Source organism: Erinaceus europaeus, chromosome 21 (genome assembly GCF_950295315.1).
Source record: "Erinaceus europaeus chromosome 21, mEriEur2.1, whole genome shotgun sequence".
Classification (NCBI taxonomy): Eukaryota; Metazoa; Chordata; class Mammalia; order Eulipotyphla; family Erinaceidae; genus Erinaceus; species Erinaceus europaeus.
The window spans coordinates 5,400,104-5,425,943 of NC_080182.1; the positions used below are offsets into that span (position 1 = coordinate 5,400,104).

The following is a 25,840-nucleotide window of genomic DNA, read 5'->3' on the forward strand; positions in this document are numbered from 1 at the left end:
GGTTTGCCAGTTCACATGCCCCAAGTCCTAACACCACACCAGACAATGGGACCTCCTCTGGAAGGAGGGTCTTTACACTTGTCAGCAAGTTAAGTGACATCATACGGTGAACCCCAATCCAGAACAACTAGTGTCCTTATTTAAAAAAGGATTTTTTTTTCTTTTTGCCTCCAGGTTTATCACTGGGGCTCAGTGCCGTCACTATGAATCCACTGCTCCTGTGGCCGTTTTTTTCCCATTTTATTGGATAAGACAGAGAGAAATTGATAGAGGAGGGGCAGATAGAGAGGGGGAGACAGAGAGGGAGAGAAGGATAGACACCTGCAGACCTGCTTCACCTCTTGTGAAGCAAACCCCCTGCAGGTGGGGGAGCCAGGGGGTTGGACCTGGATCCTTGTGTGGGTCCTTGCACTTAGTACTGTGTGCACTTTACTGGGTGTGCCACTGCCTAGCCCCCTAAAAAGGGAACATCTGGACAGGAGACCTATAGACAGAGAGAAGCTGATCACTCCTGGAACAGATTCTCCTGAGAATAGCCACCAACCTTGCCACCTCTTTGATTTTTTAACTTTTAGCTCCTAGATCTGGGTGGAAATAAGTTTGTTTCCTTTCAGGGCTGAGGGTAGATAGAATAATGGCTATGCAAAGACTCTCATGCCTGAGGCTCCAAAGTCCCAGGTTCAATCCCCTGCACCACCATAAGCCAAAGCTGAGCAAGGCTCTGGTTTTTTGTTGTTTTTTTTTTTTTTTTAAAAGTTTGTTTCTTTTCCTTTTTATCAATTTCTTTTTTTTTTTTTCATTACCACTAGAATTAACCTTGGGCCTCCGTTCTTGCACGATGAATCTACTGCTCCTGGCAATCACTTTTCCCCTTTCTTTCTTTATTTTTTTAAATAGAGACAGAAATTGAGAAGAGAAGGGGAAAATGGAGGAGAGAAAAAGAGAGACACCTGCAGCCCTGTTCACCATCATGAAGCTTCTCTCCTGCAGACGGGGGCTGGGGGCTTGAACCTGTGTCCCTGAACATGGTAACATGTGCACCCTACGGGGTGCACCACTGCCTGGCCCCAGGAGTGATCTCCCAGCCATGCAGCTTCTGACCTGGTGTCACAGCAGCTCCACCCAATGTGGCTCCCTGCCTCATATACTCCTGAGGAAGACAGAAAAGACTGCTTGTAAGGCACACAACATGCGGCCTGACAAAGGGGTCCAGCCTGCCTGCGTTCCCACGGGCTGGGATTTCTCCTGAGTGCACTCTGCCTGGGTTCCTGCCACCCTGAGCCTTCTTTGCCTGTCCGTGGTGCTTAGACTCATGACTCGAATCTCTTCTCAGGAGTCAAAAGAAATGAAGAAACAAAACCACACAGCAGGGACGGGGCTGGGCTGGTAAGAAGGGCTCTTACTATAGGATGTGATTGAACGGATGGCGACAAGGGCCCAGACTCGGGCAGGCTCAGCTCCACCACGACCCTGACCACACAGGAGGCTCTGGCTGCTGTCCAGCTACCAGGAGCATCTCGTCCAGGTGTGCTGGTCTGTAGGGGGTACAGGCGGCTGGTGAGCAGGATGCTGCTTCAGGCCAAGGGAGACGATCCTGCCCGTGGATGCAGCTGCCTGGTGCCTGATGAGGAAGAGGGCATCACACCCAGCAAGCCAAGCCTCAGTTTCCTTATCCTTAAAATGGATGTCATGGGAGTGGGAGAGCCCTCAGGACCTGTGGATGTTCTAGATTCTTCTGCTGAGTGCCAGTTGCCCAGATGAGAGGGCAAGGGCCAGGCTGTAGGGAAGGTGTCAGGGCAAAGATTGTGGTGGGGAGGAAGTGGGGGTGGGAAGACTCCCCCAGGCTCCAAACCTAGGTGAAGTATCCCTGGTCACCCCCATAATTCAGCTGACCCTCCCGTTCCCATCTCAGCCCTGAGAGGGCACATACTGCCAACCAGAGAGGAGCAGGCACTACACCCAGGGCATTCTGCTGGCTCCAGGAGGCCTGGCACATGAGGGCTGCCACACAGAGCAGAAGGAAGCAGGATGCCAGTCACATCCCAACTCCCAACCCATCCTCTGTATATGCATGTGGTGTTTTTGCCCCTGCTTGTGCTTATGTATTGTTGTGCTTGCTTGGCTGAAGTCCACATCCGCCTGGGCATCTTCTGTTGTGTTTGGCAGCCCTGGCACTGGGGGCAGCAGTCTTGAAGGGGGATCGTCTTAAGTCTTTGAGCCTGGGTTCTGGGTTTCAGTACGGATAGAATTATTGATTCCACAAGTTGCTTATTGATCTCACTGGAAGCTCATACTAGGGTCTTCTTCTGTCTCAGCTGGTGTGAGGATTCCTGAAGATGACCTTCTTCCTTCCTTCCTTCCTTCCTTCCTTCCTTCCTTCCCTTTCTTTCTTTCTTTCTTTCTTTCTTTCTTTCTTTCTTTCTTTCTCTCTTTTTCTCTTTCCCTTCCAGAGCATTGGTCAGCTCTGGTTTATGGTGGTGCAGGGGATTAAACCTGGGACCTTGGAACCTCAGCCATGGCAGTCTATTTGCATAACTATTATGCTATCTCCCTAGCCCTTCAGATGGCCTTTCTGAGGCTGGCACATGGACTCAGTAGATGCCACCTGCTCTGGTCACTTACTGGTTCTGGGGCGAGTCAGTTGTGAACTGTGAGCCTAAGATGGCAGTCCGCGGGGGGTGGGGGGGGGAGCTGGGCTCAAACTTTTTCATCTCAGAACCCAACACTGCACACCCTGAGATCTCCTGAGCACGTGACTATTTTATCTGCTAAGCATTTACAGTAATAGGGGTCAAAGCTGAGCAGGATGCAGATATGGGTTATTAATTCACTTTAACTGAGAAGCAATGCACTGTTGCTATAAACAACTCATTTTAATGATAAAAGAACTCCCTGCTTAAGCTCCTCCACTCCCTTCTCAAAGAAAAAAAAAAAAAGCAGCTAGAAGAGTGGCATTGTTTCATGGTTCTGTGAATCCCTTGAATGTGTGGATTTGCAAAGCAGCTGCCTCCTCACACCACTCAATCTGCTGTGGTTCACACTTGCCTGGATCTTCAGGACCGCCACTGTATACCTGAGTGTGGGCAAGTCAAAGGGCTTGGCATTACCATGACAATAGGCCTGACCTTTTGATCTCCTGATCCCTGACAGAGTCGCTGGCCACACTGGAAAGCCACCCTTGGGAGGCCTGGTGCAGGCCCACCTCCCCTCACCCCCATTGGGGGGGCCCTCTGATCCCGTTCACCACCTGCCAGTGGTCTGGGGGCAGGGCAGGCTGGGGGCTGCCCCCATCTGAGAGCCCTGGGCCTGGTTTCGTGTGACCCCCGCACTCTCAGATGGCAGAGCTGGATGAGAAGCTGGCCTTTGGGTAGAGACAGAGGGAGCCACTTGGCAGGAAGGAGTCCCAGCCTAAGCCGCCAGGGCTGTGCGTGCTCAGCTCCAGGGATGGCTGTCTGGCCATGGCCTCGGTGCTGGGTCTCTCTCCACCCTGCACTCACCTGCCTTCTGTTTCCAACACATACACATGCGCCACACAGATTCACACCGCACACACCACATAGACACCATGCATATCGTACACACAGGCCACACACACATGCAGCACCACACACAGACCACACATGTGCCAGAGACCCACCTTACACTCAGATCACATACTCAGATCACACTCACACCATATATGTCACATATACCACTGACACATGCGTCAAACATACTCCATACCCCACACTCCACAGACACATCACACGCACCACATGAGCATGGCATACAGCAGACACCATGTGCATACATATGTAGTACACACATGTTGTATACATGCACACACACACGCCCCACATTCCGGGGCCCCTGTCCAGCATGTTCCAGGGCCCACAGCTGACAGGGAGGGGGGGGCCTGGCCTCTCAGGTGCAAGGGGCTGCTCAGTCCAAGGCCCCGGGCGGTGAGTAGCTGGTGAATGAGACATTGAGGTAGCCTGCGTGTGTCTCTCGGGGGCCCTCATGGGGGGACAGGGAGGGGACAGTCACCGTCTTGTTGGTGGGGGTGGAGAGCTCTCCACTGGCACTGGTGCTGGCACTCTCTTTCCTGCCTCTTAGTTTGTATAGACACCAGTACCAGGGGACTCTGAGTCTGTCCCAGTGGAGCCTTGGTGACTGTGTCCCCTAGAAAAACTGTGGTGGTGTGGAGATGGGGAGGAATGCAGGACAGAAAGCAACGCTAGGTATCCTAATGCTCTGCGCAGGTCCCTGACTCCACGTCCTACTCTCTGACCTCATACCTGAGTCAATGACCCCATGTCCCACTCACTGACCCCATGCCTGACTCATTGACCTCACGTCCCGGTTTGTGGCCCCAGCCCCAGGCCCTCACCTCATGTCTCAGTCCCTGACATCATCCTAAGTCCCTGACCTCATGTCCCAGCCCCTGACCTCAGGCATGAGCCATGTCCCTGTTCCTGACCTCATGTTCCAGTTCCTGGCCGCCGACCCCAGGTCCTGACCCCGTCCGTGCCCCACTCCCTGGCGCATGCACACTGCTCTGTGACTGTAGCTCCTCTCCTTTGGGAACAGAATCTGCATCCAGCTGCCCTGAAGCTGGGCTGGCCTGCTGCCTCTGGCCAGTGGGACGTGGCAGAGATCAGGCAGCACTGGTGACGGGATGGGGCCTCCAGAGCTCTGCAGCTTCTGCTCCCGTTCTGGAATCCTGCCCTGGGGTGTGAGCAGGCCCAGGCTAGCCTGTAAGGAAGAAAGCCTGTGGGAGCAGCCCAGCCCTCCCAGCTAAAGCCGTCCTAGAGCAGCCTCCAGTGAACTGACCCCAGCATGCCTCCTATCTCAGAGTTACGCCAAAACCGCGGGGTAGTGGCCATCAGTGTCCAGGGCACCCAGCTGAGAGTAAGCTGCCTGCCTCATGCACACCCTCAGGAGTGGACACGGGTTTGCTTGAAGTCACTGGGTTTGGGGGTGCAGGTCACTGGTCCACTTCCCCCAGCAGGTGAAGAGTCGGTGGGGCAGCCTGGTCCTGGGTTCCAGCCCTGTTCTGTGACTGAGTCCATTCATGTCCTTAGCAGGTGGCTCTGGCTTCAGTCTTGGCATCCCAGGGTGTTAGGCCAGGCTGCACCCCCATGAGGGGGCTTTCCATCCGCCTCCCTGCAGCCACTAGGAGACACTTGGTCTCCATTTTTCATCTGCTGCAGGGGGTGAACTCAGGGCCTCAGGCACGCTGCTGCACCGTGGCTAGGCTGCACTCACTCTCGGCCCAACTTTTTATCTCTTGGGGGAGATGGGGAGAGCAAAAGATAGAGATGAGAAAAGTCACTGCACTCACTGCTCCATCATCCATGGAGAGCCCTCTGGTGTTGTCTGTGGTGCTCCCTTGTGGTGCCTGGGCTCAGACCCAGGACCCACGTGGAAGACCTGTATTCTATTTGTTAAGCTATTTCCCTACCTTAGAACCAGGAACTCTGCAGGCGGAGGACAAAGAAGGTGAGTTTTCCCCCCAAAAGGTTCAAGATGTATGGGGAGGGGCACATACAGGTGTGTCTGAAAGAGAGAGGGCAGGGAGATTTCTAGAATATTGCCAGAAGCAGAGCAATTACTTCATAAATCTTAGCTTCAGGGGCCGGTGATGGTACACCTGGTTGAGTGCACATGTTACAATGCACGAGGTCCCGGGTTCAAGCCCCTGGCCTCCACCTGCAGAGGGAAAGCTTCACAAGTGGTGAAGCAGGACTGCGGGTGTCTCTCTGTCTCTTTCCCTCTCTATCTTCCTAGTCCCCTCTTGACTTCTCTCTGTCTCTACCTAAATAACTAAAAAAAGATTGTAGCTTCACCTGTGCAGAAGGGGCAGAGGTGAGGGTTCTAACTGGGTAAGTGCCAAGTCATGGGAAGTTCTCAGACCTCTGAGCTCCACAGACTTGACCCCAGAGCTGGTGGTGGGCAGGGAGTGGGGTGGGCAGCTCACAGCTGGAAGGCTGACTTGACAGCACAGCGCTCATGCCAGGCCCCTGCCTCACCTGATAGCAGCCAGAGCCAGTGGGGAGGCCGGGCAGGCAGTGGGCATCCCGGAGGCAGTGCCAGCATCTAGGGACCTAGGTGCACCACCCACTAAGGCAGAAGAGTGTGTAAAGACCTTGCCTGGTCACCTGTGTGGCGAGTCTCTGTTGGCTTCTTTGTGCCAGGACACATGGGACCCAGGCCCAGGCTCCTCCGCCTCCCCGTGTGGGTGGGGGGCTCACAGAGGTCAGGTCACCCTCCTGAGGATGCCTCACCCCTGGGCAGGAATATGGCTCCTCCTGGGGCTCAGGACACAGGAACTGTGGGTGGCTGGCAAAGGGGCTTAGAGCCCTGGCCCATTGCTTTGTGGTGCCCTGAACTTGTCTGCTGCTTCAGTTCAGAAGATGTATGTGCACACATGTGCTTCTAACAGGTGGGCATGTTTCCCTCTTAACCCCCTGCAAACTGTGGGGCTGCTTCCGCGGTGCACTGTGTTGGTGACAGTCTCTGCCTAGCTCTGGTCTCTCCTCTGCTGAACTCGCTGTGTGACCCAGTATAAAGTGCTGTCCCTCTCTGAGCTCATTCATCCCTCTAAGCATACAGATCTGGTTTAGGGCTGTACACTCTTGCCAGCCTGCAATGCCTTTTGCTTCACATGCCTGGAGTCTCAAAAGCTGAATGCTCTCTCCTCCTTGAAAATTCAGAGGGCCTGGGTGAGAAGCCAGGGATTAGTGTATGTGTGTGGGGGGGGTCTCCTTCCGCACTACTGTGGTCTCCAAGGACCTGTACTTTTAGCATTGTCATTCTGGGCTTTCTGATTTCTTTGAAACAGGAATTTCAAGTTTTAGTTTATGATTCAACCCAGAGTGTTTCTTTGCTTTCTTTCTTTCTTCTTTTTTTTTCTTTTTTACCAGAACACTACTCAGCTTTGGTTTATGGTGGTGCAAGGGATTTAACATGGGACTTTAGAGCCTCAAGCATCAAAGTCTGTTTGCATAACCATTATGCTATCTACCCCTGCCCATAGGATGTTTCTAGTTCCTGCTAGGATAGGGCTTATAGCAGCCCTGTGAAGAAGCTACTGTCAAGCCATTTTTTCAGATTGAGAAACTGAGGCTCAGAGCACCAGGCAGACGGGGGGAGGGGAGCAGCACTGTGCCCAGTGGGCAGGTTGGCAGCCTACCTGACCATCCCACCCCAGTCTTGGTTGAGCTCACGCCCAGCCTGTGCTTCCCTTGGATAGTGAGGAGGACATGAGTGACTTTCCATTGTTAGGTTTATGTGATCAGCGTGAACGGTCGTCTGGGGAGGATGGTCAAACTGCCCTCAGTCCCACGGACAGGAGGCAGGAGCAGAGGGACTTCAGGCTTGAGAAGCCCCTCCACTCATGGCAGACATGAAGTTTCCCAGGGCAGATAAACTGTGCAGTTGTGGGGGGGGGGCAATAAACTCTTGTATTTTATCTCTTCACTTATCCATCAACTCAGTCAACCATCCTCCCACCTCACATTTACCCACCCACTCAGCTATCTCTCCACCCACCCAGCCATACATACAAACACGTGCATTTAGACATCCAACTACTAATCCATCCGTCCATCCATCCCTCCATCCATCCCTCCATCCAATCATCCATTTCCATCAATCTAATTTTCCATCCATCCAATCATCCAATCACCCATCCATCCACTCAACTACCCGTTCATCCACCCACCCATCCATATATCTTATCATTCATCCACTTAACCACCAGCTTACCATCCATCCATCCATCCATCCATCTACCTATACACTCACCAACCCACACATCCATACACCTAACCAACTACCTACTCAGCCATCATCCAGCAGCTCACACACATCCAAGCAGGCATACATATACACATATGTCCAGACATCCAGGTAAAGAAAGAGAAAGAGTCCCAGAGAAGGAATCAACCAACTGTCCAGCATTTTATTTGTTGATGCTGTGACCCAGGTCCTGTGCTGACACTGGGCAGCCCAGCTCAGACCCCAACAAGGGGCTCCCAGCACAAGGAGGCCTGGGGCTGTGTTCTCAAAGGCATCTGTTTCACCAGAGTCCGTGGGTCCAGAGTCCAGAGGTGCCATCTCCCGGTGGTGGCGCAACACAATGGCCAGAGGTCCCTGCCGTCAGCCTCACAGCATGAGCCCTCACCTGTAGGCAGAGACCCCCAGGCCCAACACACACAGGCACCCTACCACACACATGCACCACCCCTCCTTTCTCAGGCACAGTGGAGAGGGGGCTCAGCCAGCAGAGGAGCACACGGACATACACACAAGCAACTACGAGTGTGTGAAGGTGCAAAGTTACATGCTGCCCCAAGAAAGCCTGAACACACACACACACACACACACACACACACACACACACGCCAGACCTCGCACCACAACCTGGAGGAGAGTTGTCCAGGCTGGGAGACACTAGGCACAGAGGACCTGGGGCAGAGAGGTCTCTCTTTCCCCCTGCAGGCTGCCTGGGGCCTTGACATCTCAGAAGCCCTGGCTATTCCTGGGACTCATCATCCTGCTGCCTTCCTGCCCCTCAAGACAGTGCTCCCTCCAGGGACACAGCAAGGCAGGGGTGTCCTGGGTTCCCTGAAGGCAGTGGCCCATTCCCTGGGATAGTCACTCTGTGCGCCGTGAGGTCACCACCCAGTGACCCTGCTCCACAGGCCTGAGTGTGACAAACTGAGGTTTCACAGCAAGGAGGATGCTGACTGGCATCCACTGTAGCTCACAGGGCAAACAGGGAAACCGGTGGAATGAGGGTTCCCTCCCTCGGGCTGGTCCTGCACCCCGGCTCCCCCTCCCTTCCCCACCAGGTGAGTACCGGAATTGAGCAGCAGTGCAGGCTGTGGAATGAGACAGGCAGACTCAATATAAATAAAACATTCATATAAAAATAGTCTCTTACAAAATATTCTCTCTTGTCCAGTGGTTCACTTTCCAAAAAGATGGAAACTCCAAGGAGTTTTATTAGCATCCCTTCCTCTCTCTCTTCCTCTCTCTCTCTCTTCTCTTCTCTTCTCTTCTCTTCTCTTCTCTTCTCTTCTCTCTCTCTCTCTCTCTCTCTCTCCTCCAAACTGGCTGAGATGGAGAGGGTTAAAGGGTGAGAGAAAGGATTCATGAAAAAGTCTCCCAAAATGGACCAGCTTCAATGTCTGGATAAGTAGCAGCAAATAGCAAAAAAAAAAAAAAAAAAAAGATGTGTGTGTGTCTGTGTGTGTGTCTGTGTGTGTGTGTGTGTACACACCCGTCCGCTCACTCCTGCACTTAAATCACAAGGGCAGCGGGGAGGAGCACCTGCACCTGCAGAACCACCTAGTAGAATCACCAGAAATCACCACATCAAGAGCCACCAGGTGTGATTCTGCTGGGTGCCGCGTCTTGGAAGTTAAAGCACATCGTGCAAAGAAAGTGAGCGGCCCGCTTTACCAGGAACGGGGGTCCTGGCAGGGAGGGAGAGAGAGTGTTCTTTTTAATTAAATAAATTAATATTATCTTTTTTGCTTTTCTTTTCCCCATCAGAATAAATCATTAAATATTACAATAATGTGGCCCCAGGGTCCAGAGTCTGGGCCTCCAACTCCAGGAGAGAGAAGAAGAAGGAGGCGAGGGGAGGGATGCCCTGGGCAGTGTCCAGCGTGGGTGCAGCAGCGCTGGGTACCCAGGAACAGCGCAGAGCAGAGCAGAGCAGAGCAGCCAAGGGCTCTGAAGAGGCCCCCATCCAGGAAGACAAAAACACCCTCGGCCCTGGCTCCCGGGAGGGAGGACCCAGGTGGGGTGCCAGCCAGGGAGCGGGGTGTCCAGGGGGCCCTGGCTGGCCACCCCAGGGTGCTCACTTGCAGGTGTAGACCTCGGTGCGCTCGCTGCAGGTGTTGCACTTGACGTAGCAGCACCAGTGGAACTTGCAGTTACACTGCCACACGCGAGCGTACTGGTGGGTGTTGTAGCCGCGGCCGCAGCACATGAGGTCGCAGCCGCTAGCCTGGGGAGCCGTCTTGTTACAGGCTCGGCCCTGGGTGCCCACGCTGCCCGTCACCGGGTCCTCCTCGCAGTAGTTGGGCGACTTCTCGATGTACACCAGGTCCGTGTCCATGGGCTTGCGGTAGGACAGGGGCTTCTTGATCTTGAGGAAGGTGGGCCGCTTGTTGCGGCTGGCGCGCACGGGCTCCACGTGCACCGCCTCGTTGTACTTGTCCTTGAGCACGTAGCCCAGCTCCCGGAACTGCGGCAGCGTGGTCCAGCACGTCTTGGTGGTGCAGGAGCCCGACACCCCGTGGCACTTGCACTCCAGCTTCATGTTCTCCTCCAGGATCTGTGGGGACGGTGGCAGCACAGCCTCACTGAATGCCCGAGCAAGTGCCTGCCCCCCCAGGGCCCACCGCCACCCCCACCCCCACCCCCAGGGCCCATCCTGTCCCACCCAGGCCCGCCCGGTCTCCTGTCTCTGTTTCCTGCAGGAAACTCCGTCAGGGGGCCCAGCTCCTGCCCCATTATCACCCTCCTGGCCCCCATCTCTGTGCCACCTGCAGCTCCCACTCCCCCCTTCCCTGTGTGGCCCTCAGCTGGGTGATACATTAGCTCAGGCCAGTTGAGAGCAGAGGGGGCACCTCTCTGGCCAGCACACTGTTGAGAATTCCTATCTTATTGCTATACTTTTTAAAAAGTTATCTATTTATTATTACTTATTAGGTAAAGATAGAGAGAAATTGAGAGGGAAGGGGAAGGTAGAAAGAGAGACACCTGTAGCACTTCACATGAAGTTTTCCTCTCTACAGGTGGGGACTGGGGCTTGAACCCGAGTCCTCGCACGTGGTAACGTGTGTCCTCAGCCTGGAGCACTACGACCCTGCTCCCATTCCTATTCTTAACCAGAGCACTGCAAGCTCCAGCTTACAGCGGTGCTGGGGATTGCACCTGGGGCCTTTGGACCTCAGGATGGTCAATTCTCCTTGCATCATCATGATGCTCCCCAGCCCTAGAATTATTTTTGACATAGGCTGGGATGTGGCTTAGCAGATGAGGTGTATGCTTTCCACGTGTCAGGCCCTGGGTTCGAGTCCCCACGCCATAAAGGAGCACCATGGACAACAGGGGGGAAAATGGGCGGAGCCCCATGGAAGGCGGGTGGTGGTCTTTGTCAGCCCCCCATGGAAGGCGGGTGGTGGTCTTTGTCAGCCCCCCATGGAAGGTGGGTGGTGGTCTTTGTCAGCCCCCCATGGAAGGCGGGTGGTGGTCTTTGTCAGCCCCCCATGGAAGGCGGGTGGTGGTCTTTGTCAGCCCCCCATGGAAGGCGGGTGGTGGTCTTTGTCAGCCCCCCATGGAAGGCGGGTGGTGGTCTTTGTCAGCCCCCCATGGAAGGCGGGTGGTGGTCTTTGTCAGCCCCCCATGGAAGGCGGGTGGTGGTCTTTGTCAGCCCCCCATGGAAGGCGGGTGGTGGTCTTTGTCAGCCCCCCATGCAAGGCGGGTGGCGGTCTTTGTCAGCCCCCCATGGAAGGTGGGTGGCGGTCTTTGTCAGCCCCCCATGGAAGGCGGGTGGTGGTCTTTGTCAGCCCCCCATGGAAGGTGGGTGGTGGTCTTTGTCAGCCCCCCATGGAAGGTGGGTGGTGGTCTTTGTCAGCCCCCCATGGAAGGCGGGTGGCGGTCTTTGTCAGCCCCCCATGGAAGGCGGGTGGTGGTCTTTGTCAGCCCCCCATGGAAGGTGGGTGGTGGTCTTTGTCAGCCCCCCTTCTGTCTCTAAGGCTGCAGAGTAGGGACTGGAGCAGGCCGCTTGGCTGTATCAGGTATATGGAAGGTTTTAGGTTTCTTCTTCGGTATGGCATAAAATAAGATCTGTTTTGAACTAATCCTGGTAGCAGATGGTACTAAGATTCCATCCTGACTTCCCTGGGCAGATGACCTCACCCATGCATGGGTCCTGGAACCCCACCTCCCCAGGTCCCTGCACCACTAGGGAAAGATAGAAACAGGCTGGGGGTACGGATCGACCTGCCAATGTCCATGTTCAGCAGAGGAGCAATTACGGAAGCCAGACCATTGATCTTCTGCACTCCATAAAGATCTTTGGTCCATACTCCCAGAGGGATAAAGAATAGGGAAGCTTCCACTGGAGGGGAGGGAATATGGAACTCTGGTGGTGGGAATTGTATGGAATTGTATCCCTCTTATCCCACAATCTTGTTAATCATTATTAAATTACTAATAAAAAATAGACTTTAGAAGGCAGACTTTTTGATTTTTTTTTCAAACTAAAAGGGCTTCTAAGCAACTCGAGGGCCACCTTCCAATTATTTAATGGCAGGTGCAACTGGGTGCTCACCCACTGGCAAAGTGATGCCCACAGAAGCCAGCTGGGCAGTCCTGGTGTGTCCCGGCTCACCACAATCTCTGCCAGCAAGGTGGCAACAATGCCCGGAGTGACACCAGGGCTGTCCTCGCAAGGTGGCCTCCTTCACTTCACCACTCTCTCCTGCCTCCCTGGCCTCCAGCTACAGCTTCTCAGAGGTCGTCTGCTTGGATGCTCAGCACCCTTTATACCATCCAACTCCTGGGCTGGAGAGATAGCACAGTGGTTCTGCGAAAACTTTTTAATCCCTGAAGCACCAAAGGTCACAGGTTCAGTACCCAACACCTCCATAAACTAGAGCTGAGCAGTGCTCTGGTAAAAAATAAATAAATAAGTTTACTATACCAGGAAGAAAAGAGAAGCCCGGCTCAGATTTAACCTCCCTGCAACGTTTCTCTGACCCTCCCATGTGACGTGAGTCACCCCTCCTTCTGGACTTCAACTGATTGGAGTATGAGACTAGGCTTTGTACTGGGTATATTTTATTTTTATTCAAATATTTATTTGTATGAGAGAGAGGTAGACTGGAGCTCTGCTAGGCTTCAGCATATGGTAATGCGCGCCCAGGTGGTGGTATACCTGGTTGAGTGTACATGTTACAGTGTGCAAGGACCTGGGTTCGAGTTCCCTCTCCTAACCTGCAGGGGGAAAGCTTCACGAGTAATGAAGCAGGGCTGCAGGTGTCTCTCTGTCTCTCCCTTTCTATCACCCACTTCCCTCTCGATTTCTGGCAGTCTCTATCCAATAAATAAATAAATATAATAATTTGGGCGGGGGTAGATAGCATAATGGTTATACAAAGAGACTCTCATGCCTGAGGCTCCAAAGTCCCAGGATCAAGCCCCTACACCACCATAAGCCAGAGCTGAGCAGTGCTCTGGTGTTTCTCTCTGTGTCTTTCTCTCTGAATCTGTCTCTAAATAAATAAATAAATACATACATACATACATACATACATAAAATACACGACCATGTGTTCCCTAGATGCACTCATTGAGCTCCCAACCCCTAAAGGTGGTGGTATCTGAAGACAGGTCTTAGAGAGTATGGGATGCATTGGATCGACCTTCCCGTGGTGCATCCCGTGAGTACCCATTCATTGGGGAAACTGACGATCCTTCCTAGATGACTGAATCCACATGGATCCCAGTCACTTTCAAAGCCATTAACTGGCTACGGAAGAAGGGCAAACGCTAGAAGAAGAAGAAGAGAGTTCTGAAGTCATGAGGGTGGGACCCTCATGAGGGGGGTGAGTGTCCCAGCCCCTGCACCCTGGGAGATGCAGTGAGCCAGGGAGAGACCCCACGCCACCGCAGGACCAAGCAGCCCCTTGATCTCTGACACCCAGCCCCCAGAACAGTGAGACCTAAGTCTCACAAGCTACCAGGTCTATGGGTTTAGCATCAGAGCAGTTCAAATGAACCAAGACACCCAACAGTATGGCTCCCAGGCATGTTCCCAGAAGAAGGGAAATAAAAGATACGCCCCTAAGAAATGTAGAAAGCAATGCTCAGAGGAGCATCCTTCATAAGACCGATACACAAACCAACCATGGTCTGTGCACACAATGGAATACTATTTAGTCATCAAAAAGAACAGGGGGCTGACAGCTGCTCCAGTAACCTCAAAAGCACAAAGCTCAGTGAGAGAAGTCAGAGCCTGGTCACAAGTTGTCTGGATACATCTAAAGTCGATCTGCAGTAGAGAAGCCCAGGGAGGCAGGGGCACCGGGTCAAAGAGAAGGGACTGTGAGCGTCTACTTTCTGAAGCGGTCAACATGTTCTAAAATCGACTGTGATGATGGCTGCATCTATCTGGGGATAGGTTGGATGAGATGAGTGAAACGCTCCAATATGAGTGCTCTACCCCCAGATGTTCCCTCTAAGGTGGACCCTGGGTACTGAGTACTGAGTCCTAGCACTCCTGTATCCGGCAGAGCCCCAGCTGCTAGCCAGCACATTGTCCCTTCTGCCGCACTCCATCCCCAGGCCATGTCCTGATCGGGTAATACCCGGCCCTCGGTCCTGCCAGCCCTGCGTTTTGAGAGCCCCAGTAATGGCACTGTGTCTGCACTAAGCCAGGGAGAATCCCAGCCGCCCCCAGACAGCACTGCTCACCCAGACAGACATCTGGCTGGGCAACCAGCCCTCTCCCCATGACCAGGGACAGCAGCAGAGGTGGTGGGTGTGCTGTGGGGGAAGGCAGAGCCCCGAAGCCAGGTCAGCAGCTGACTTCAGAGCTGGAATGCAGACTGAGACTAAGGTCCGGGGGGCCGGGAAGTCTTTAGGTTGCATGAAGACCGGGGTCCAGACACCTGCTGGCTCCCTGCACACACAGGTGCCAGATCACTGAGGACACCTGGCTGTTTACAGAAACGCCATGAAGATTCCCAGAGACACATGCCTTACTTGGCCCTCCCAGTGCCCCCCCCCACCGCCTGACCGCCTGCTCGTTGCTCAGTGGCCCAATTTCACTGCGAGTGGGTAGGGAAGCCAGTGGAGTTCAACACTGTGAATTGAATTTTTAAAGATTTCATATCAACCCAGTTGAGCACACATGTTACCATGCACAAGCAAGTGTCTCTCTCACTCCCTCTCTACCTCCCCCTCCTCTCTCAATCTCTCCCTGTCCTATCAAATAAAAGGAAATAAAATAAAATAAAATAAAATAAAATAAAATAAAATAAAATAAAATAAAATGGGAAAGGCCACCTGGAGTGGTGGATTCATAGTGCTGGTACCACACCTCAGTGATAACTCTGGTAGCAACAAAAAAATAATTAATTTAGAAAAGTTTCAGATCGGGAGTCGGGTGGTAGCGCAGTGGGTTAAGTGCACATGGTGCAAAGCGCAAGGACCACCATAAGGATCCCGGTTCGAGCCCCCGGCTCCCCACCTGCAGGGGAGTCGCTTCACAGGTGGTGAAGCAGGTCTGTAGGTGTCTGTCTTTCTCTCCCCCTCTCTGTCTTCCCCTCCTCTCTCCATTTCTCTCTGTCCTATCCAACAATGACAACATCAATAACAACAATAATAACTATAACAATAAAACAACAAGGGCAACAAAAAGGGAATAAATAAATAAATATATTTTTTAAGATTGTTTTTAAAAAAGTTTCAGATCAGGTCCAGAGAGAGTTCAGTGGATAGAGCACACATCTTACCCCACATGAGGCCCTGGGTTTGAGCCCCAGAACCCCATGGGAGCACCATGGACAGCACCAAGGGTGCTCCATGGAGGGAAGATAGAGTGATGCTGTGGCGTATCTCCTCTCTGTGTCTCTCCCTCCCTCTTGCCTCTCCTGCTTCTGCTAGTCCATATATAGGAGAATGAGGGAGACTGCTCAGTGCACTTTGTGTCCATGGATGCATCAGGCTCTTGGTTCATTCACTGGAACCACATTAAAATAATAACAACAACAACATCATCAGTCACAGCAAATGCGGTATCTGACGCACAGGGGCAGGGGCATGTGGAAAAGCCAGCACCTGCCACTCAGTGGTGCCTTCAACGGCTCTGAAAAAGTAGTCCACAAAAACAAACAAACAAACAAAACTCTCAGGAGAGAAGCAGATGCCTTGCTGTCTCTGGAGCTGAGATCTGACTGTCCCCACAGCTGGCTGGAAGACGGCCAAGCTGGGTCTCCTTTCCCCCACTCTGAATATAAGGATTTGAATTCATATATTTTTTTCTTTCAGCAGGCAGAAAACAGTCTTTCTGCAGTGCTCAGGCCAGAGAGACAGCTCACAGTGGGGAGGAGGGGTGTCTGCCCACCATGTGTGTGGCACCACATAGTAGTGGCCATGGCACTGAGGGCTGCTCCGATGCCATGATATCTTTCTCGGTCTGGATAAAGCTAGCCAGGAGCGATGCAGTGGCACCTTCCCAGCTCTGCACACCAAGATAGACAGAAGCCACTCTGCTCCTGCTCAGATGTCTGTGAACTCTCCTGGATTCTAGAAAGTCAAGGGCCTTCTGCCCCGTTGCCAGCCCCAGAGGCACTGTCCCCTCCCTCTTGGCTCCCCTGCTTCCTTCTCTGTTTTATACCCCCCCCCAGCAGTCTTGTTGCTAAACAGTTCATACCCCCGACTGAGCCACTGCAAGTGCCTGGCTCAGTGGCTCTCTGGTCACAGTGCAGTTCTCACTGAGTGGCACCCAATGCTCTCGGGAATGGTGGCTTTCGGCAAAGGGACAGGTTCCCAAACCAAATCGACCAAAAGCTAATTGATTATGCGAAAATTTTCCTTTCCCGTAACTGCTTTCAAGTCACAGAAAACATCACCAAATACTTCTAATATGAAGCCATCACCTGTATTCACTTATTCTTTTTTTTAAATATTTTATTTACCTATTATTGGATTGAGACCCAGAAAAGTTGAGATGGAGAGGGGGAGATAAAGAGGGAGAGAGACAGCTGCAGCCTTGCTTCAGCTTACATGAAGCTTCCCCCTGTGGGTGAGAACCAGGAGCTTGAACCTGGGTCCTTGTGCACTATGATGTGTGTGCTAAACCAGGTGCGCCCCCACCTGCCCTCCTTGTTCATTCTTTAATCTTCTTATTGTCACTTAGGGTCAGGGTGGCCAGAACCTTTCCTAGAAGCTTAGGGTGCAAAGTGAGACCCCACCCTGGATGGGACACCCTTTCATTGTAGGATGCATATCTGTGCCTCTGCCTCTCTCTCTCTCTTTCTCTCTCTCTCTCTCTCTCTCTCTCTCTCTCTCTCTCACACACACACACACACACACACACATCTTTGGGGTATAAAGAGGAAGCCTAAGCACCCAGAGAAACCACACAGACCTGAGTGACAGATTCCACAGTGTCCCCAAAAGGAGTGACCAGAGGACCTGCACTGCCATCACCACCACCTGATTCTAGAACCTTCTCATAACCCTAGACAGAGACCCCACAATCAGAAGCTGCCATTTCTCCCTTCAGCTCAGTCACTTTATGTCTTACAGGTTTTCCCGTTCTAGAAAGTTCACCTAGAGTGGTCCGGGAGGTGGCTCAGTGGATAAAGCATTGGATTCTCAAGCATGAGGTCCTGAGTTTGATCCCCAGGAGCACATGTACCAGAAAGATGTCTCTCTCTCCTCCTATCTTTCAAAGAAAGGTCACCTAGACAGAGTCACACAGCAGGTGGGTTTTCATATGCCTATTTCCCTCCACCATGTATTCCGGGCTCTTCCATGTTGTCACAGGTATGAGAACTGCTGTCCTGTTCATGACCGAGTAATATTCCCCAGTGTGGTTCTACCAGTACTGTCCACTCATTCATTATTTACTGAACAGCAGTCTCATTCACCTCCAACATTTCCCAGCCTAGGTGTCCCCACCAGACTGACCACAACTCCAGCAGTTCTGTCCCCTGTCCATCTGGAAGGCCAGTCACAATTGCCTTCACAGAAGCTTGGCCCAACAGCTGGACTGCAAGGTATGTGGCCAGTGGGCAGGTTAGCGCTTGTGAAACATAACAAAGAGCCTGAGACAGGCTTGGTCCGCAGAAGCTGGAGCCTCGCCAGCAGGCCTGGCTGCAGAAAGGATGGTGTTCCGTGGGCTGGAACCCTGCAGACGCCTGGGGAGTGAGCAGCTCGGGCAGGCCGTGAGGCTGGCATGCACGATGCCAGGCTGGGGGAGTGGAGCGGTGCAGGTCTGCGTGGGCACACGGGGGGGGGGCTGCGTCAGGCAGAAAAGACGCCCGCAGGCGTGTCCTCCCAGTCATGGCTCAGGGATGGCCTCAGTGCTGTGCTCGTTCCTTCTCAGGACTGACTGCACTTCTGCCTTTTGAATAACCCGCCATGTCAGAAAGCAAGTCACTGGAGCTCAGTGGTGATGCACCTGGTAGAGCACACATGTTATAATGCACAAAGACCCAGGTTCAAGCCCCCTGCCCCACCTGCACAAATGGTGAAACAGTGCTACAGGTGTCTCTCCCTCTCTCCCTCTCTCTCTCTCTCTCTTTTCCTATCTCTTCCTTCTTTCTCAGTGGTGATCATAATATAATATAATATAATATAATATAATATATAATATTAGTCACAGGGCTGGGCAGTGGTGAACTGGGTTAAGCGCACATAGTATGAAGCACAGGGACCTATACAAGGACCCAGGTTCGAGCCCCTGGTCATACCTGCAAGGGGGAAGCTTCACAAGTGGTAAACCAGGTCGGCAGGTGTCTATCTTTCTCTCTCCCTCTCTATCTTCCCTCCTCTCTCAATATCTCTCTGTCCTGTCCAATTAAATGGAAAAAATGGTTGCCAGGAGTAGTGGATTTTAGTACCGAGCCCCAGCAATAGCCCTGGAGGCAAAATGATGATGATACTAATAATAGTAATAAATAAAAGAAAAGAAGTCACCTCATCCACCAAGCCTTCCTGGATTGCCAGGGCAGGCAGTGCCTCCCTGGTGGTTTCCATGGTTCCTGAGCTGTTGGGGGCTTGTCGCCTTGGCCTCCTGATAGCAGTCTACCTGCCAGGTCCACCATCAGGTGGCGGCCACCGAGAGATGCCACCAGATTCCCCTTCAAGGCGTCTTGCTCTGTCAAGCTACCGTTGATGTGCGTTGCTGAACTGGCCCAGTTCTGGTTGTTTTCTTCTGCTATAAGCCCTGTTTTGTAGTGTTTGCCAGTTCTGTGAGTAAATGCCCCACTGCCATGGCAGATCTGGTCTTGCTGAAGGTTTCCGACACTGGGTTGGAAAGTCCCTGACTATCCACCTGAGGTCTCCTGGTCTAGGGAGCTGGCTCCAGTCCTCCACATGCCCAGTGTGTGTTTCAGACAGCGGCTGTCCCACCCTCATGGCCTGTGCCAGGACAGACGGGGTGTGAGGACAGGAAGGTAGGTGCAGCCACCCCACCGGGCAGTGCCAGCCCCAGCATCACCATACCTACTCTGGAGTCCCCAGCCCTGCCCCCACCATTCCAAACAACAGCAGGTGGCCAGGGCACCTGCACCTCAGACAGGCCTGGTGCCTGTCTAGCCATCCCTGCCGGAAGTGCTACTGTGTGCTATGTGGTGTCACTCCTGAGGTGGCGGTCCAGAGACCATGACACAGGGCCCATGACTTTACTAAAATAACGTCTAAAATAAAAGACTAAAATAGACTTCTTAGCTTCTTCCCACATGAAGTTCATTGCTCTATTTCTACTTTTGAGTTCTTATTTATTGAACATTTGCTTTATATCTTACCACCTTTCAGCCCCCAAGTTGCAGATGCTACCATGATGCCAACCTGACTTTCCTGGGCAGATGACCTCACCAATGTGTCCTGGAAACCCACTTCCTCAGATTAGGGAAAGATAGGAACAGGGGGTGTGGATCCACCTGCCCACACCCATGTCCAGTGGAGAAGCAATTACAGAAGCCAGAACTCCCACCTTCTGCACCCTATAAAGAAATTTGGTCTATACTCTTAAGAATGGTAAAGATTAGGGAAGCTTCCAATGGAGGGGATGTGATATGGAGCTTGGGTGGTGGGGACTTTGTGGAATTGTCCCTCTGTTATCTTACAATCTTGTTAATAATTATTAGATCACTAATAAAATAATTTTTATAGTATTTTCCTCAAGAGAGACCAAAGCAACTCTCTGGTACATGCAGTTACTGAGAATAGAACCCGGGACCTCCATGGCACTAATCTGGTGTTCTACCACTGAGACACCTCCCCAGAGGCCATCGGTTTGTAAGCCCCTGCCTGGGAGGGACCTGGCTCACCTGTGATACCTGACCCTCCAATCCGGCAACCCAGTGGCCAGGTGCCCAGGAGCCTAGGGAGGATCAGAGAGGACTGGCCACTGCTGTCCTCTCTGCCAGGTCCCCTGAAACTATCATTGTCACTGGCCTTGGGGACACTAAGGATCTCCCCTCACCTCTATAACCTCACCCTGCCTCCCTGTTCAGGGATGGCAGTGCCACGTGAAAGGACCAAGCACGGTGGCAGTCCTGGAGTGCTCTGTGGTGCCATGCGACCTTCACCCCAAGCTGCCACACTCCTGCCGACCCGCCGAGCCAGACGTCACTCAGCGGCGGCCCAGCATGGTCTCATCCACATACAGCCCTGGGCGGACCTGTCACAGCCCCAGGGCACTGAGGACACTGAAGCCCTAAGGCTCACGGGAGCTGTGTACAAAGTCAGACTCCAGGGCTCTGAGTGCCAGGGGCAGAGGGAAGGTGGTGGACTCTGAGGGTTGGCAGCCTGGTACCCCTGGGAATGACACTGCCTTCCCCACGGTGCTGTCTCTTCCCAGCTCCTATCCTCAGGGGCTTCCATGGCTGCAAAGAGAGGTGTGAAGTTACAGTGCAAGGCTTGTGGGCCCAGGAGATACAGACTCTTCCTCTCCCTCCTCCTCCTCTGCTTCCTGCACCTCTTCCTCCTCCCCTTGATCCTCTGCTGCTCCCCGTGCCCCCCTCCTCCTGCCCCTTCCAGTGTCAATCCATCATGAGCAGAGCCGGCGGTATTTCATTCAACTGCAGCTGTGTTCCTCTGGGCAACTCAGATGAAAGCCAGGGGAAAACAGCCTTTTTTGATGGGGGGGGGGGGTGTTGAACATCTGGAGTGTTTTCTCTTTGGTCACATTCCTTAAGTCATGTTGGACAGCCTGACTTCAAGCAAGTACGCCGCCTGACTGATGTGGGGAGCCGGCGGAGCTTGGGGACCAGCAGGGCACAGGAGGCCGAGAGGCAGCCCCCTAGCCAAGCCCCTGCCACCTCTGTAGACTGCTCCACCATGGGGTGGGCAGAGGACACCCCAAATTAACTCTCTCCAGCTTCCTGCTGCCTCCAGCACCCCTGGAGGTGAGCATCACCTGCAGGGGTCACACCCACTCTGCCTGGCCCAGCACCCATCCACCCCCAGTTACACACATGTGCCCCAGGCTCAGATTCCCCTCCACACTCACGTCCCCATGTCCCCTGCACCCCAAGAATCTTCCGCTAGCACACACACTCACACAGTGCCCTGCACACACATGTGCACAACCCCAGATCACACACAGGCAGCCCCCGCCCCATGTGAGGGGTGCCCAGATGGTGGGGGCTGTCAGAGAACAGACCTGGCTCTGCCCTGCTGCCTGCTGGGGCAGACACCCCTGCCTTCCAGAGAGGAGACCACATCCCAGGGTAGCAGTGCTCTGGCAGGCCCCTGTCTACTCAGAGGAGTAGGGTGGCCAGGAGGTGACAGGACCTGCCCCTGGGGTGGCTCAGTGTTGGCAGTGAGGCAGGCAGGGGACCCCAGCAATGGCAGGTGGGGCTGGGAGGCTGGGAGCTGCAGGAGGCAGGGACCCACCTTCTCCCCGACCTGGTTGCCACACCAGCCTCACACAAGCTTGGTTCCATGGCTCCCAGGCCAGCTTTTCCGTTCTTGTTGTCTCCCGTGGGGGACTGGAGCGAAGTGAAGAGAGGGCGAGACCCCACAGCAGGGCTCCCCCATCTCTGAACACCTGGTGCTACCATATACTGGGAGCATGGTCCCCTGGAGGGGCTGCCCCCGGCCCCCTCCCACATTCTAGGCATCAGTGAATTGGCATTGCCATCCATCCATCCATCCATCCATCTATCCATCCATCCACTGACCCATATGCATGTGCTACCCCTGCCCTGAAAGTAGGGGATGGAGACAGGCCACACTGTCATGAAGCCACACTCTGCGGGAGACGGGGGTGGGAGGTGGCCGAGCATCTAACTGTCACAAGGACACTAGGTCAGCACCCATGAACCCCCAGGATGGCTCTGAAGGAAAGTGCCCCCACACACCCTGCCCCCTGCACCTGGCTATCAGGGGCTCCCTCCTACAGAAGATACTCTACAGACAAGGAGACATCAGAGTCAGACAGGCGCTACGGGAACAGTGCACTCTGCTCTGGGGACTCACAGTCACCCCTGAGCTAGGGAGACAGAACAATGGTTCTGCAAAAAGACTGTCATGCGGGGGGCTGGGTGGTGGCTCACCTGGCTAAGTGCACACATTACAGTGTGCAAGGATCCAGGTCCAAGCCCCCGATACCCACCTGCATGGGGAAAGTTTCATGAGTGGTGAAGCAGGGCTGCAGGTGTCTCTCTCCCTCTCGATTTCTCTCTGTTTCTATTCAATATATAAATAAAAATATTTTTTTAAAAAGACTTCATGCTTGAGGCTCTAAGGTCCCAGGTTCAATCCCCAGCATAACCATAAACCAGAGTTGAGCAGTGCCCTGGTCTCAGATCTCGATCTCTCTCTCTCTCTCTCTCTCTCTCTCTCTCTCTCTCTCAAATGCTAACATGGGGGCTGGGTGGCACACCTAGTTGAGTGCACATGTTACTATGTGTAGGGCCCCAGTCCCCACCTACAGGGGGAAAGCTTCATGAGTAGTGAAGCAGGGGTGCAGGTCTCTCTCTCTGTCTCTCTCTGTCTCTCTCTCTCTTTCTCTCTCCCTCTCTCTCTCTCCCTCTCTCTCTCCCTCTCTCTCTTCCTCTCTCTCTCCCTCTCTCTCTCCCTCTCTCTCTCTCCCTCTCTCTCTCCCTCTCTCTCTCCCTCTCTCTCTCCCTCTCTCTCTCCCTCTCTCTCTGTCCCTCTCTCTCTCCCTCTCTCTCTCCCTCTCTCTCTCCCTCTCTCTCTCTCCCTCTCTATCTTCCCCTTCACTCTTGATTTCTCTGTCTCTATCCAATAAATAAAAATTTTAGGGGGTTCAGGCGGTAGCGCAGCAGGTTAAGCACACGTGGTGTGAAGCGCAAGGGCCAGCGTAAGGATCCCAGTTCGAGCCCCCGGCTCCCCACCTGCAAGGGAGTCGCTTCACAGGCGGCGAAGCAGGTCTGCAGGTGTCTCTTTTTCTCTCCCCCTCTTTATCTCCCCCTCCTCTCTCCATTTTTCTCTGTCCTACCCAACAATGAAGACAACAACAATGACTATGACAACAATAATAAAAAAGGGCAACAAAAGGGAAAATAAATAAAAATTTAAAAAATAATGATGACAGATAAAATATACATTTAAAAAATGAAGAAGGTGTGGTCCAGGGGGTGGTACAGTGGATAACGCCTTAGAGTCTAAAGCTTGAAGTCCTGAGTTCAATCCCTGACAGCACATGTACCAGAGTGATGTCTGGTTCTTTCTCTCTCTGTTTCTATCTTTATTATAAATAAAAAAAAAAAGACTTTTTTTAAAAAAAGGAAGAAGTAACCCTTTTAATGAGAGATGCACACAGAATAACAGCATGTCTGTGATTGGGTCTAAACCTGTCCATTCGGGATATCAGAGTGGTGACTAGAACAGTGTTGCTGGTGGCTGGTCAAGTGTTGAGCTGAGGGTCTGGGGGCACAAGGCACATCGGACTGTTGTCTGTCTCCCCTCCCCCATACCTCATGTCTCTGAGCTCTCTCCCCTCCTGGGCTTGTGTCCACTCCTCTCCATTCCTCAAGCACCAGCTCAGCTCGCCTCAGGGCCTTCGCTACCTCCCTATGCCTGGAATCTTTCCCCTCTGAGCTCAATGCCTCTTTCCTGTTTGCTGAAGACCTTGACCCAGGATTCACCTTCCCAAGGCCATATCCCCTAGCCTCTGCCCTGGCTGTTTGACCCTCTCCCTGAGGTCAGCATGACACGGGCACATACTGTCTCATTTTCGGTCTCTCTCTAGAACATAAACAGCCTGCGGACTGGGCCTCTGCTTTCTGCTGTGCTGGACACTGGGAGACAGAACCTGCTTCAGAGACCAGTCGGCCACAAGCTGCCCAGCCTCCACGGCACCCACTGAGCCGAACTGCCCTGCCAGCTCCACGGGGATGCAGGTCCCCCCGGCCACGCTCTTTGCCCCCTCCCCCTCTGTCTTCTGTGGTGCCTGGTGCCCACCCGGGAGCCGTACTCACACTTTGTGCTGCTCTTGCTCAGTCCCTGGGATCAAAGGGGACCCAGGTCTTTGAACCCAGGTCTTTGGGCATGGTAATATGGGCATGGTAATATGATCACTCAGTCAGGTGCGCCACCACCCTGCCCTCAGCATGTTTTGCAGACAAAGACCTCCACTGGTCATGCTTATCTCTGTGACTCCCTGCAGGACCACAGTGGGGCCATGGGGACCCCCAGGGTGATTCCAGAAGGACTAAGTGGGCAGGGGCTATTTTCCCCCACCCCTGCCCTGGCCACCTGTTACACTCACCTAAGTGTCTTTGAAAAATACTAGGTGCCCATCCATTCCCTTGACTAGTATGGCCAGGGCCTCTGGGGTAGGGCCTGGCATGGTGGGTTCAAAAGCCCCATGATTCTGAAGTAGTGGCTGAGTGCCCAACTCTTGAACCCCTGGTTCAGTGTTCTGAACACCCCCCCAAACCCTGTCCCTCTCGGAAGACACCAGCTATTTCAGGAGCAGCTGGACTCGTTGGTCTTGGCTCCCAGGGCTACAGGGAGCCCTGGCTCTTGGCTGTCTGTCTCTCATCTGACTGTCTTCATTCCACCTTCACCAAGCCATCACCCATGTGATGTTTCCTTCATAAATAAATATTACAAAAGGAAAAAGAAATAGTGCATCAGAGACAGAATGGGCCACCAGTCCATGTTCTCATAGAAATAGAACTGACTGGGGGTGGGAGTAGATAGCATAATAGTCATGCAAAGAGACTCTCATGCCTGAGGCTCCAAAGTCCCAGGTTCAGTCCCCCCACACCACCAGAGGTGAGCAGTGCTCTGATTAAAAAAAGAAGGAGGAGGAGGAGGAGGAGGAGGAGGAGAACAACAACAACTGGCTGGAATAATAATTTTGCAGCCTGGGGGAAAGCAAGCTGTTTTTCCTGAGGGCTTCCTGAAAGAGGGGAGCTGTGGGTCCTGAGAGATGAGATGGAGCTCAGTGCTGGATAATGAGGGTCAGGGTGGCTCAGGCTGGGGGTGACAAGCACTGTCAGGGCTGGAGATCCCAAGGGTGGGGGTGGGTGCAGGATGGTGAGGAAATAAGTGAGTGATGAACAAGTGGGTGAGTGAATGAATGAATGAATGAATGAGTGAGTGATGAATGAATGAATGAGAGAATGAGTGAATAAGTGACATGACTCAGTGAATGAATGAGGGAGTGAATGAATGATGTCACTTTGCCTTGGGAATGAATGAATGAGTGGGTGAGCAAATGGATGAATGAATGAATGAATGAATGAATGAGTGAGTGATAAGAGAATGAGTGAGTGAGTGAGTGAACGAGAGGATGAGTGATAAGACTATGAATGAGTGAGTGAGTGAATGAATGAGTGAGTGATAAGAGAATGAGTGAGTGAATGAATGAAAGAATGAGTAGCATAACTCAGTGAATGAACTGAGGGAGTGAATGAATGCATCCTCAGCACCTGGAGAACCAAAGGTGGGGGGGCCTGGACATGGCAGGAGCTGGGCAGGCCTGCCAGCATCCCTGCGCCTCTCAGAACCTGGTTGAGAGGGTGGGGGGCTCAGGAGAGACTTCTCAGCATTGCTTCCTGGGTCAGTGTGTGAGCTGCTCCTCTGCCTTGGGGGTTGCTGGGGGGTCTGACTGAAG

General features: G+C 53.1%; 1 protein-coding gene across 1 annotated transcript in view; it reads right to left on the minus strand.

The window, feature by feature from the left end:
* Window positions 1–9,050: 9,050 nt before the first annotated feature.
* The window catches only part of WNT7A (Wnt family member 7A), a 56,221-nt gene continuing 39,431 nt past the window's right edge, over window positions 9,051–25,840 (minus strand). The window contains exon 4 of the mRNA XM_007531637.3: window positions 9,051–10,333. Coding sequence (XP_007531699.1) covers window positions 9,854–10,333 — 480 coding nt within the window. The 3' untranslated portion in view covers window positions 9,051–9,853. The remainder of the gene's footprint in view (window positions 10,334–25,840) is intronic.